At 42.1% G+C, this 14,559-nt stretch overlaps 1 protein-coding gene across 1 annotated transcript; it reads left to right on the forward strand.

The window, feature by feature from the left end:
- Nucleotides 1–8,040: 8,040 nt before the first annotated feature.
- LOC116747075 (protein SSX7-like) lies at nucleotides 8,041–13,677 on the forward strand. Its single transcript, XM_032618900.1, has 4 exons — nucleotides 8,041–8,109; nucleotides 8,564–8,669; nucleotides 12,129–12,251; nucleotides 13,577–13,677. Exons 1-4 carry the CDS (start codon nucleotides 8,041–8,043, stop codon nucleotides 13,675–13,677), a joined length of 399 nt encoding a protein of 132 aa, XP_032474791.1.
- The last annotated feature ends 882 nt before the right edge of the window (nucleotides 13,678–14,559 follow it).

A 14,559-nucleotide genomic window follows, 5' to 3' on the forward strand; every position in this document is an offset into this window, starting at 1 on the left:
GCCTCCAGAACTGTGAGAAATAAAGGTCAGAATATTTCACTGAAACATTCAAAAACATACATACATGGAAACAACCTAAGTGTCCATCAACAGATGAATGGATAAAGATGTGGCACATATATACAATGGAATATTACTCAGCCATAAAAAGAAACAAAACTGAGCTATTTGTAATGAGGTGGATAGACCTAGAGTCTGTCATACAGAGTGAAGTAAGTCAGAAAGAGAGAGACAAATACCGTATGCTAACACATATATATGGAATCTAAAAAAAATTTTTTTAATGGTCATGAAGAACCTAGGGGCAGGAAGGGAATAAAGATGCAGACCTGCTATAGAATGGACTTGAGGACACGGGGAGGGGGAAGGGTAAGCTGGGACGAAGTGAGAGAGTGGCATGGACTTATATATACTACCAAATGTAAAATAGACAGCTAGTGGGAAGCAGCCGTATAGCACAGGGAGATCAGCTCGGTGCTTTGTGACCACCTAAAGGGGTGGGATAGGGAGGGTGGGAGGGAGGCTCAAGAGGGAGGGGATATGGGGATATACGCATACATATAGCTAACTCACTTTGTTATACAGCAGAAATTAGCACAACGTTGTAAAGCAATTATACTCCAATAAAGATGTTTTTAAAAACCAAAAAAATAATGCATACGTACATTTCTATTGTTTTATGCCACAAAGTTTCTGATAATTTGTTACAGCAACCACATAAAATTATGTGTGATTATAGAAGATTAAGTAAATTATGTTAAAGGTCCTTTGTAATTTTAAGATTCATTCACTCATTCATTCATTCAACCAACCAACAAATATTTGAGGCAATATAGAAGAGTAAGTAAAAGCACAGACTTTGGACTCAATTCAACTCGGGGGTGAACTCCAGTTCTGCTACCTACTGATCCTGTGACCTTGACCAGGTTGCTTAACTCTCAGCACCTCAGTCTCAGCATCTGCACACAGGGGATGATAACAGTACTTAACTTAAGGAGCAGTTGTGAACATTAAATGGGATGATGCACATAAATGGCTTTGTGCTTGGCATATGGGTCATTGCCCTGTCCTCCTTGCCCTAAGAAGGAGGAGGAACTTAGATCAGGGCTGTGATGGAAAGCCCAGGGGATATTGGGGACCTATTGGAGGCACTATTGGGGACCTATTGGGGGTGGGTGTAGGAAAGACTTCCTAGAAAAAAGTGACTTCTGGGCCCCCTGAAGGACACAGCAAGCCCCAATTACATGGGTATTCTTTTTAATACTATTATTGTAAATATTAGTATTAAGGGATAAAGCATGTTTCTGGTTATCGGGTCTTCCAGAAAAAGCACATATCGAAAACGCACATATCGAAAACAGGTTTTTTTTCTTTAAGTTAAAATTTTTTAAGTTATTAGAGAGGTCCTAGGAGGCCCTAGGAAAGACCCCATATCTGAGGAAATTGGAGACTGATGGGAAGGATTTGAGATGGCAGCCTGCCTCAGATATACCATTTATTAAAATTAAACAGCAGAGGGTAGAAAAATGTAAGCTGAATGCAAAAGTAACATCTGAGCATGCGTGCTCACAGGCCTACGGAACCTCGAGTGGCCAATTCTGGTGGGAAGCAATCTTGCTTCAAGCAGGAAATTCGAAATCTCCGCCAACTTCGAAAAGGCGAGGAGCCTGGACTGACAAATCCCACTACTGCCTCACTTGCCCCACCTACTTTCCTGATCTCCGATTGGCCAGATCACGTTCATTAACGGCTCTGATTAGTTGATTGTTCTTGGGCAGTTGAATTCTGGGATTTCATCTCATTGTCGAGCAATCCTTCACTGCCACTTCACCTCTGAGGTAAGTTCTCTCTGAGAGCCATCCTAGACAGGTTAAGCGGGGGAGCAAGTAGAAAAACCAAGAGCTCCTGCTGGTAATTAATGTGGTTGGGTATTTTCTGTACCTCCCAACATCCTCAAGATCGTTAGGACTGAGAGACGACTTAAAGCCTTTTGGGGTAATCCCCGTCAGGCAGACATAAAACTAAAACTGTCTTCAGTCTGTGAGACTCCCTAATTGCTCTTCCTGAGGGAAGCAAAACACCCCTTAGCCCCAGAAACCTCCAAATCAGCCAGACGCCCCTACATTTCCTCAACCAGAGATAATAGCCTTTGCCTAAGGGACTCTTTTGTCGCCTTCTCTGGGATAAAGAAGCAATGTTCTTAGCCTAAGACCCTCCCCCCCCCCCCCCGAGAGACTCCCAATGCCATCAGTTTGGGGTGCGCCAGACTGCTTCATTGAAACTTCCTACATTCTCAGCCTGAGTGATGGGTGGTCCTACAATCTCAGAGATTCCAGCTCTCTTCACTCTAATAATTTTCAAATAACGTAGTAATAGCCATTTTAAAATCAAGGTATAGTTGATTTACAATATTATATTAATTCCAGGCATATAACATAATGATTCAATATTTTAATTGATTATACTCCTTTTTTTTTTTTTTTTTTTTGCGGTACGCGGGCCTCTCGCTGTTGTGGCCTCTCCCATTGCGGAGCACAGGCTCCCGACGCGCAGGCTCAGCGGCCATGGCTCACGGGCCCAGCCGCTCCACGGCATGTGGGATCTTCCCGGACCGGGGCATGAACCCGTGTCCCCTGCATCGGCAGGCGGACTCTCAACCACTGCCCCACCAAGGAAGCCCTACATAGCAGTTTTTATCTCTTAATCACCTACCCCTGTTTTTCCCCTCCCCTCTTCCCTCTCCTCACTGGTAACCACTAGTTTGTTCTCCATATCTGTGAGTCTGTTTCTTTTTTGTTATATTCATTTGTTTCATTTTTTTAAATTCTGCATATAAATGATAGCATACAGTATTTGTCTTCTTCTGTCTGACTTATTTCACTAAGTATAGTATACTCCAGGTCCATACATGTTGTTGTCAATGAGAAATTTTTATTCTTTTTTATGGCTGAGTAGTATTCCATTGTCTAAATATACCACAGCTTTATCCATTTTCTGTTGATGGACACTTAGATTGCTTTCCATATCTTGGCTGTGTAAATAATGCTGCTATGCATATTGGGGTGCATGTGTCTTTTCAAATGAAAGTTTTGGGGTTGTTTTTTTTTTATATATGCCCAGGAGTGGAATTGCTGGGTCATATTGTAGTCCTATTTTTAGTTTTTTGATGTACCTCCATACTGTTTCCCACAGTGGCTGTACCAATTTACATTCCCACCAACAATGTACAAGGGTACCCTTTTCTCCACATCCTCCCCAGTGTTTGTTGTTTGTGGTCTTTTAGATGATAGTCACTCTGGCAGGTGTGAGGCAATATCTCTTTGTGGTTTTGATTTGTATTTCTCTAATGATTAGCGATGTTGAGCATCTTTACATGGGTTTGTTGGCCATCTGTATGTCTTCTTCAGAAAAATGTCTATTCAGTTCTTCTGCCCATTTTTAAATGGGGTTGTTTGGGTTTTTTTAATATATTGAGTTGTATAAGCTCTTTATGTAATTTGGATATTAACCCATTATCAGTCATATCATTTGCAGATATTTTCTCTCTTTCAGTAGGTTGTCTTTTTGTTTTGTCAGTGGTTTCCTTTGCTACTCAAAGGCTTTTAAGTTTAACTAGGTCCCATTTTTTTAAATAAATTTATTTATTTATTTTTATTTTTGGCTGCTTTGGGTCTTCGTTGCTGCATGTGGGCTTTCTCCAGTTGAAGCGAGCAGGGCCTCAGGGCTTTTCATTGTGTTGGCTTCTCTTTGTTGCAGACCATGAGCTCTAGGTGTGCAGGCTTCAGTAGTTGTGGCACATGGGCTCAGTAGTTGTGGTCATGGACTCTAGAGCATGGGCTCAGTAGCTGTGGCGCACAGGCTTAGTTGCTCCACAGCATGTGGGATCTTCCTGGACCAGGGCTCGAACCCATGTCCCCTGCATTGGCAGTCAGATTCTTAACCACTGCACCACCAGAAAAGTCCTAGGTCCCATTTTTTAATTTTTGTTTTTGTTTCCTTTGCTGTAGGAGACAGGTCCAAATAAATATTGCTACAATTTATGTCATAGTGTTTTTTTCTATGAGTTTTATGGTTTCTGGTCTTACATTTAGGTCTTTAATCCATTTTGAATTTATTTTTGTATATGGTGTGAGAAAATGTTCTAATTTCATTCTTTTACATGTAGCTTTCCAATTTTCCTAGCACCACTTATTGAAGAGACTGTCTTTCCCCCCTTGTATATTTTTATCTCCTTTGTCATAGATTAATTGACCATATGTGTGTGGGTTTATTTTTGGGCTTTCTATTCTGTTCCATTGATCTATGTGTCTGTTTTTGTGCCAGTACCATACTGTTTTGATTACTTTAGCTTTGTAGTATAGTCTGAAGATGCCTCCAGCTACTAATTTGGGAGTGTGATACCTCCAGCTTTGTTCTTCTTTCTCAAGAATATTTTGGCTATTTGGGGTCTTTTGGGTTTCCATAAAAATTTTTAATTATTTGTTCTAAGGACTTCCCTGGTGGTCCAGTGGTTAAGATTCTGTGCTTTCACTGCAGGGGCGTAGGCTCAATCCCTGGTCAGGGAACTGAGATCCTGCATGCCGTGTTTATTTATAAACATGGTCAGGGAACTGAGATCCTGCATGCCATGTTTATTTATTTATAAATAAATAAATAAATGATTAATTAATTAATTTGTTCAAGTTCTTTGAAAAATGCCATTGGTATTTTGATAGGGATTGCATCAAATCTGTAGATTGCCTTTGGTAGTATGGTCATTTTAACAATATTAATTCATCCAATACAAGATTCTTTCCATCTGTTTGTGTAGTCTTCAGTTTCTTTCACCAGTGCCTTATAGTTTTCCAAGTACAAGTCTTCTACCTGTTTAGTTATATTTGTTCCTAGGTATTTTATCCTTTCTGATGCAAATGTAAATGGTATTATTTCCTTAATTTCTCTTTCTTTCATTGTTTTTTTAATTTTTATTTATTTATTTATTTTTGGCTTCATTGGGTCTTAGTTGCCGCACGTGGAATTTTTCGTTGTGGCACGTGGGCTCTTTGTTGCAGCGCACGTGCTTCTCCCTAGTTGTGGTGTGCAGGCTCCAGAGCATGTGGGCACAGTAGTTGCAGTGCACTGGCTCTCTAGTTGGGGCGTGTGGGCTCAGTAGTTGCAGCGCACAGGTTTCTCTAGTTGTGGCATGCAGGCTCCAGGGCACACAGGCTCAGTAGTTGCAATATGCAGGCTCTCTACTTGTGAGCCCATGGGCTCTGTAGTTGTGGAGCACAGGCTTCAGGGCATGTGGGCTCTGTAGTTGCAGCACAAGGCTCTCTGGTTGCGGCACACAGGCTCAGTAGTTGTGGCACCTGGGCTTAGTTGCCCTGCGGTATGTGGGATCTTAGTTCCCTGACCAGGGATCAAACCCACATCCCCTGCATTGGAAGGTGGACACTTAACCACTGGACCACCAGGGAAGTCCCCACTGATAGTTCATTTTTATTGTATAGAAATGCAACAAATTTCTGTATATTGATTTTGTGGCTTTCAACTTAATGAATTCATTGATGAGCTCTAGTCGTATTTTGGTGGCATCTTTAGGATTTTCTATGTGTAGTATCATGTCATCTGCAAATAGTGACAGTTTTACTTCTTTCTTTCTGATTTGGATTCCTTTTATTTCTTTTTCTTATCTCATTGCTGTGGCTAGGACTTCAAATACCGTGTTGAATAAAAGTAGCAAGAGTGGGCATCCTTGTCACATTCCTGATCTTAGAGGAAATGCTTTCAGCTTTTCACTGTTTTTTTAAACGTTTCTTGAGTATAGTTGATTTACAATGTTGTGTTACTTTCTGCTGTACATCAAAGTGTATGTGTATATACATATACATATATCAACTCTTTTTTTAGACTATTTTCCCATATAGATCATTACAGAGTATTGAGTAGAGTTCCCTGTGCTATATAGTAGGTCTTTATTAGTTATCTATTTTACATAGAGTAGTGTGTTTATGTCAATCTCAGTCTCCCTCCCCACTTTATCCCTGGTAACCATAAAATTGTTTTCTACATCTGTGACTATTTCTGTTTTATATATAAATTTCTGTTATATATATAAATTCCTTTGTACCATTTTTTTAGATTCCACATATAAGCAATATCATACAATATTTGTCCTTCTCTGTCTGACTTACTTCACTCAGTATGACAATCTCTAGTTCCATCCATGTTGCTGCAAATGTCATATTTTGTTCTTTTTAATGGCTGAGTAATATTCCATTGTATATATGTATCACATCTTCTTTATCCATTCCTCTGTCGATGGACATTTAGGTTGCTTCCATGTCTTGGCTATTGTAAATAGTGCTTCTATGAACATCAGGGTGCATGTATCTTTTTGAATTATGGTTTTCTCCAGGTATATACTAAGGAGTGGGATTTCTGGATCATATGGTAACTATTTTTAGTTTTTTAAGGAGCCTCCATACTGTTCTCCATAGTAGCTGTACCAATTTACATTCCCACCAACATTCCCTTTTCTCCACACCCTCTCCAGCATTTACTGTTTGTAGATTTTTTGATGATGGCCATTCTGACCTGTGTGAGGTGATACCTCATTGTAGTTTTGATGTGCATTTCCCTAATAATTAATGATGTTGAGCATCTTTTCATGTGCTTTTTGGCCATCTGTATGTCTTCTTTGGAGAAATGTCTAGCTTTTCACTGTTGAGTATGATGTTAGCTATGGGCTTATTATATATGGCCTTTATTATGTTGAAGTATGTTTCCTCTATACCCACTTTTTTTTATAAAGTGGGTATAGAGTTTTTATAATAATTGGATGTTGAATTTTGTTAAAAGCTTTTTCTGCATCAATCTATTGAGATGATCTTATGATTTTTATTTTTCAATTTGTTAATGTGGTATATCACATGGATTGATTTTCAGATATTGAACCATCCTTGCATCCCTGGGATAAAGCCCACTTGGTTATGATGTTTGATCCTTTTAATGTATTGTTGGATTCGGTTTGGTAATATTTTGTTGAGCGTTTTTGCATCTATAGTAATCACTGATATTGGCCTCTAATTTTCTTTTTTTGTGATATCTTTCTCTAGTTTTGGTATCAGGGTGATGCTGGCCTCATAGGATGAGTTCAGAAGTATTCCTTCCTCTACAATTTTTTGGAATAGCTTGAGAAGGATAGATGTTAATTCTTCTCTAAATGTTTGGTAGAATTCATGTGTGAAGCCATTTGGCCCTGGACTTTTGTCTTTTGGGAGTTTTTAATTACTAATTCAATTTCATTACTGGTATTTGGTCTGTTCATATTTTCTATTTCTTCCTGGTTCCATCTTGGGAGATTGTACATTTCTAGGAATTTGTCTCTTTCTTATAGGTTGTCCATTTTATTGGTGTATAGTTTTTATAGTAATCTCTTATGATCCTTTGTATTTCTGTGGTGTTGGTTGTAACTTCTCCTTTTTCATTTCTGACTTTATTGATTTGGCCTTAGTAATAACCTTTAAATTCACTCATGTTAGGGATCTTCATTTCTTTTCAACAGAGCAAAACCCCATATCCCTCTGCCTGAAAACTGAAACCCTTCAGTCAGAGACACCATATGATCTCCGGGACTTACCTCCCCCGCTTTGCCTCAAAACATCCCCCCTCAGTAAAACTATGCATTCACTTCACTGCTTCCCCAACAAGGGTCTTCATATCTTTCCTTCAGGATAAGCCGAACTCCAGGAAAACTACTAACAACGGTAACCCCCCTCAAAGACTCAATGCTGCTTTGATCATGCCCACAGAAAACATGTCATCCCTAATCAGTCCTTCTCCCAGAGACCTCCAGCCCCCTATTCTCATCTTATTTCCCCACCCCCATGTCCTTACTCAGGGACAGATAAGCCAAGGATGGAGAAAAGTAGAACCTTAATTACAGGTGACTAACTGAGTGTGGCCTTCCCTCAGCACTTTCTCTCCCAACAGAACTTTTGGCCTTGTGACTAGACAGATCCAGGATGTGTTCCTCTAGATCAGACCAATCCCAGCACCATGAACAGAGGCAGGTCCTTTGAAAAAAGCCCCAGGGAAGGTAGCCAGAAATCAGAGAAGAACTCCAAGGTGAGGTGATCTGGAGGGGGCAGAGGAGTGGACCAGGGGACAGTGTAGGGCAGCTAGATTTCTGAGGAGAGGAGGTCAGAGGCACTGGGAACAAGGAGCAGCATGTCACGAGGACATCCAGAGCTTCCCACCCTCACTCTGTCCTTGCCTAGCATCCCTGGGTACAAGATCTGTGACCTTGTACTGGATTGGTTGACTCTCAGTCTATTCCAGAAGGTGAGAGGAGAGGATGCCACCAGCCTTAAGCACCTACTGCATGCCAGGTGAGAACCTAGGCAATGTTACCCATGTTCTGTCAGTTAGCCATGACATCAGCCAGGAAGGATTATTATCTCCAGTTTACAGATCTAACATGGAGGTCCTGCAGCCAAGGAAGAGTTCCTGGCTGAGTGTCAGACATGTTTAGCTGAGTCATTGCTAGGATTTATTCTTCTTTCTTTTCTACGCTGTCAAGGATATTTCCAAATACTTCTCTAAGAAAGAATGGGCAGATCTGGGTTACTCAGAGAAAATCACCTATGTGTATATGAAGAGAAACTATGACATCATGACTGATCTAGGTAACAGGAAGTTCTGCGTCCAGACAAGGCTGGGAACAAATGACCATCCCTCTTTACATGCCATGGCTTCTTCTTAGGCTGTGGCAATTGTCCCACATTTGTCCTTTTGTGTGGGAAGAAATCCCAGGGCAGCTTCCAGGCATTCTTCTCTTTTACTGATATGTCCTGTGCAAGGCTGTGGACTGGGAGTGGCCACAGAGATGATCTGTCCTGGATCCTGTGCATTTCTCTCCCACTGGCCCTGATTCAGAACCCCCCTCCCCCAGCTGATTAGCTTTACTGTTGGTGCTGTGTCACAGCATTCTATCCTCCTCTCAGGTTGCCTGTTAAGAAACAAATATTTTGCATCATTCTAGGTCTCAAGGCTACCCTACCAACTTTCACGTGTCCTAAAAAACGAGCCACAAAATCCAACGGGCATGATTCTAAAGATCAGAACCCCAGGAATCAGCGTAAGTGACAGGAAAGGGTCTCCTGAAGCCTGTCTACTTTGGGGTCCAGATGGGGAAAATTTAAAGTGTAAATCTACCCAAAACTTCTAAAATAATAGAGCATAGGTGTTGGATAGAGCATAGGTATTGGATAACTATCTTATAAAATAATAGAGCATAGGTATTGGATAACTATCTTATAAAATAATAGAGCATAGGTATTGGATAACTATCTTAAGAGAGAAAGTGGTTAACATTATGTAATGACATATGGCTATTTCTCTGTGTTTTTTACCAAAACCAAATAGTTGTCTCACTCCTAATTGAACCTCATTCTATGTGTTGAGTTTGAGAGAGAGTCTGAGAGAGCAGTCCTCTGCACATTGACCTTTCCTACTTGTCAGTGAGCAGAGGCAACGTAGGGTTAAAAAAGTGACAAATTCTAGATATCTTTGTGAATTTCAGCAGTGTATGTACTCACTTAAAAAGGGGATAGGATGCATTCACTTGCTCTTTTGCTCTGACAGCACAGTTGTAAGAAGACAGGGTCAGAATGTTCAAAGTGTCTCCAATAGACCTTTGACTCTCCAGCTAAACAGGACAGATTCCACAAGCTCCCAAAATTACTGCGAGAGGACTGAAAATCCAGTGCTTGAGTATCTACAAAGTTTTTGACATTTAAGAGGTGTTCTTATACTGGAAACATTCCAGAACCGCTGGATTAAATCATCCATGGTTCATCATACACTTAACAGTTTCATTGAGGCATACTATAAAATTCACCATTTTAAGTATACAGTGATTTTTGGTTAAAGACCAGTCTATTTAATTCTTTGGGGAAACAAGTAAGAAATATGTAGTGAATAGGATGAGGCAGTGATGGGGTTTAGTTCGCTTTTTATAAATCATCAGAAGGAAAATTATGAATTGATGCTGCAAATAAATGTATAAACTGTTATAATTCAGAGGCTTGTCTCAAAGTAACTCCTTGACAGTGAGTGGACTCATAACCCTCTGCTGCAGAATTCTGATACTACAGGAGTCTCTCTGCAGTTTGGGAATATTTACCAACAAAGAAAAATTCTGATTTGTCGCCTTCTTTTATTTTTATTTTTTTTTATAATTTTTTTTGCTGTACGCGGGCCTCTCACTGTTGTGGCCCCTCCCGTTGCAGAGCACAGGCTCCGTACGCACAGGCTCAGCCCCCATGTCTCACGGGCCTAGCCACTCCGCGGCATGTGGGATCTTCCCGGACTGGGGCACGAACTCGTGTCCCCTGCATCGGCAGGCGGACTCTCGACCACTGCGCCACCAGGGAAGCCCCTGTCGCCTTCTTTTAGATGAACCTGCTCAGGAGGCTTCCAACATGCGAGAGAGAAAACACCTGCAGGTGAGTGCCTCCCACATCCAGAGGACCAGAGACCATTTATCTATCCATGGATGTGAATATTGGTAAAAGTGGGAAAATATTGAAAATGACCTGGCCCTCACTGCCTCCCTTTCCTGATCTCTTTATCATAATGCCTGATGTAGTATTGAGAGCTTAATAGTAATTAACAATTGTGATAGCTGATACTTCTTTTGTTTTCATAGTGATGCCAGATTTATTTTAGGCAATTCACATGGATTAATTTATTTAGTCCCTAAGAAAACCTCTATGACATTGCTACTATTATTATCCCCAAATAATAATGAGGATATTATTATTATTAAATAATAATAATAAACATGCAGATATTGTGGTATAGAGATGTTAAATAATTTGCTTGAGGCCACAGTGGCAGTGGTAGTAGTCTAACCCAAAGCCCCAAACCATTTCCAAATTCGTGAATTTTTCATATGTTTCTGAAGCTCAGGCGTTTCCCCTAGGGCTAAACTCACAGATGCTGCTGATGCTTCTGTTTAGATGCCCAGTCTCACAACAGGAAGTACCAGCTCCCACCTGCTCAGTCAAAGGGCCCCTTTCACATTGCTTGGGAATCGCCTGGACTGTTGGCCCCTCCCTTCTGTGAGCTCCTTCGGGGCCTTGTCTGCACCTGAGGCATCTTTGAAGCCTCAGTCCCAGCCCAGGGGGACCCTTAGAGGGTTCTTGAATAAGTTCTTCCACAATTGCATTTTAAACTCTAGTTTAGAGGGTAAAGGGATCTGGCGGGTGCGTTGCCAGCGTGGACACGGTTGAGGAGAGAATTCAAAGAAGGATCATAAAAGAAAATATTCATTTTTATTATTACCACGTTTAAACAGCATTTGTAAGCTCAGAAAGTTCTTTCATTTAGCTTGTTTTACAGTTATTGTTCACTGATTCATAAATGAGGGAGCTGGTTATTCTGTTATTGCTCACTGTTTCATAAACAAAGGAGCTGAATGAAGGTTAGCTTGAGGTTGTTGGTCAGTGACACACCCTGACACCAGTAGAATTGGTAGAGGAGCCACCTCGCTTAATACCAACTGAAATGTTCTTGCCAGGGTAGGACAGGATGTCACATCTGGCACCACTTTCTTGGCTGTCTACATGAATTTCCGTGAACCATTCCTTTCTTCTCCCTTCCCTATATTCATCCCCCACACCATTTGCCAGCAGTGTTTTGTCCCTTCTGTACATTGTTCCATTTACTCTCCCAGCAGCTGTCTACTGGCTTATATTCGATCCCTTATATTTTATAGAAGCCCCTCCTCACCTTCACAGACCTCGTGGATTGTTAAGAGTGCTCTGCTTCCCCAAATCTTCCATGTACCACACTCCTGCTCACATGGAGACTCCTCTTGGCGAGAGTGTCAGTCTGGAAAGAGTGTGAAGACAAGCATTCTAGTCTTGGAAACACCCTTCATGCAGACCATTCCTTTTCCTTCTAACTTTCCAGGTTTCTTGTAATTTAGGTACAGGTAATATAATGATCTCCCAGACTTGTTGAGAACTTTAATTAAGGTACTGCGCACAAAGACACTTTGTAAGCTCTAAAGCACTCGAGAAATGCCATTGATACTCTTTGTATGTGACCTTCACATTTAAAAGGTGATGCCCAATAAGTCCAAAAAGAAAAGACTCCTTCGAAGTTAGTACCAGTAACATCAGGCTCAGAGCAGGCTCAGGAACAGCTGTGCCCCCCGGGAAAAGCAAATACCTCTGGTCAGCAGAGTAAGAAAACATCAGGTAAGAGGAAACTCTTTGGGAATAACTCCTCTGGCTTCCCTGGCCATGTTCAAGTGCATGGGCTAGGTGTGGGAGATGGATCCTGGACAGGCCTGGGGCCAGGCTGGGCTGAGGAGCTCAGCCAGCTCCAGCTGAAACATTAGAACTGACTTCCAGGGAATTTCCTGGTGGTCCAATGGTTAGGACTTGGCACTTTCACTGCCGGGACCCAGGTTCGATCCCTGGTCAGGGAACTAAGATCCCACAAGCTGCATGGCACAGCCAGAAATTAAAAATAAACAAAACGGGGCTTCCCTGGTGGCACAGTGGTTGGGAGTCTGCCTGCTAATGCAGGGGACACGGGTTCGAGCCCTGGTCTGGGAGGATCCCACATGACGCGGAGCAACTAGGCCCGTGAGCCACAACTACTGAGCCTGCACGTCTGGAGCCTGTGCTCCGCAACAAGAGAGGCCACGACAGTGAGAGGCCTGCGCACCGCGATGAAGAGTGGCCCCCCGCTTGCCACAACTAGAGAAAGCCCTCGCACAGAAACAAAGACCCAACACAGCCAAAAATAAAAATAAATAAATTTAAAAAGAAGGCTCAACATTTTAAATAAATAAATAAACAAAACAAGACCAAAAAAAAAACTGACTTCCAGAGTCACAGACTTGAGTTTCATCCATATGAAAGCTGTGTAACTCAGGGCAAGCCTTCCAAATTCTCTGAGCTCCAGTCCTAGTCCATAAAACGGAAATAAAGCATCAGAGTTCACAGGTTATTCAAAGGTGTTCAATTCAAGGGACTTCCCTGGTGGTCCTGTGGTTAAGACTCCACGCTTGCACTGCAGGGGGCACGGTTTCCATCCCTGATGGAGATCCTGCATGCCGCGCACAGAGCAGCCAAAAAAAAAAGTGTTCAATTGAGTCTACAAGCCCTGATGCCATGAAAGGTGCTCAGGTCATTATTCCATCCGTGATAACCTGGGAACATATCTTACTCGGAGTTTTATCCCCACCTTTAGCTCAATGCCTGGCACACAATATGCCCTTAACAAATACGTGCTGAACGAAAGAAGGTCGGAATAAATGTTCTGGTGAGTAAAGAAGTTGGGAATCTAAACCTGACAATGGAAGGAGCCAGAAGCTAAAACTCTAACTGGCGTTTGGTGTGTATTGGTGCAGGTTTAGTATCTCAGCCTCTCTGAGTCAGAAGGTGTGGGAAAAAGGCTATGTAAAAGGCCTGTGGTCACTTGGGAGGGAGGAGGCATTTCCTTATCTGACAAAACAGGGCCCAACACTCCCTAACCCACCCAACCCCCATTTACCAACTCTTTTCCACCACAGGACACAGGAGAAGGGAGATTTATGTCTGGACCCACAGACTGCGGGAAAGAAAGAACTTGGTGGTCTATGAAGAGATCAGTGATTCCAAGGAAGACGACTAACTCTGTAAGTGACCTTTCAGTCCATCCCCACATCCCCGCAAAATGCACTGTTCTCTTATGGTACTTGTACCCCATCTTGTTGCTTGTTCCCAAATCATTCCTTTCTCCCTGTCCCTTGGGATGCAGCTCTGAGGCTAAATGAGGAGGCTTCCTGTGCTTTTTCTACTCCCTGCTCTGTATATCCAGAGATCTTCCCTCCCCAGGATGCTGTGGGCTCCCAAACCCCAGGTCATCTACTGGCGTGTAGGCCACACCTTCCTCTAGCCTAGAAACTCATAGGACAGATGAGGGAGTTTCTGTAGCCTGAGCAGAAGTTTGGCCTTTAGGAGCAGCGGGAGAAGCGCATAGACCACAAGGCAAGGTGGAATCGGAGTGCACAGGGCTATGTAGGTCAGAGTTAAGTAGTGATTTTTCAGTCAATGGGAGCTCATCGCCACTTATTTTCCTTCTCTTTCCGTGCCTCAGCCTCAGGGATGTGGCAAGTGCCCATGATAAGAAGCAGAACCTGGTGGCCTTTCATGAACATGGGCATGGCTGTGAACTCCTAGCCATCAACTGTATAGCAAGTGAAAGAAAGAGTTCACAACAGTGAAAAGTTAAACGTGATTTTTCTTACTATGTGCCAAATGTTGCTAGATGTTAGAGTTGCATTGATGAGCAAGACATATACCTAATGTGTATTCCTCTGTTTGTATCCATGCATCTACCTTAAAAAAACAAGTATTGTCAAGTATTCTTTGTACAAAACGGCACTAGCCTCCCTCTCTCCAGATGCAACTACTGAGACCAGTTCTGGGTGTTTGGTTCCAGATGTTTTTCTCTGCATTTACACACACACACACACACACACACACACACACACACACACACACGGTACCACTA

Source organism: Phocoena sinus, chromosome X (genome assembly GCF_008692025.1).
Source record: "Phocoena sinus isolate mPhoSin1 chromosome X, mPhoSin1.pri, whole genome shotgun sequence".
In the NCBI taxonomy this organism is placed as follows: domain Eukaryota; kingdom Metazoa; phylum Chordata; class Mammalia; order Artiodactyla; family Phocoenidae; genus Phocoena; species Phocoena sinus.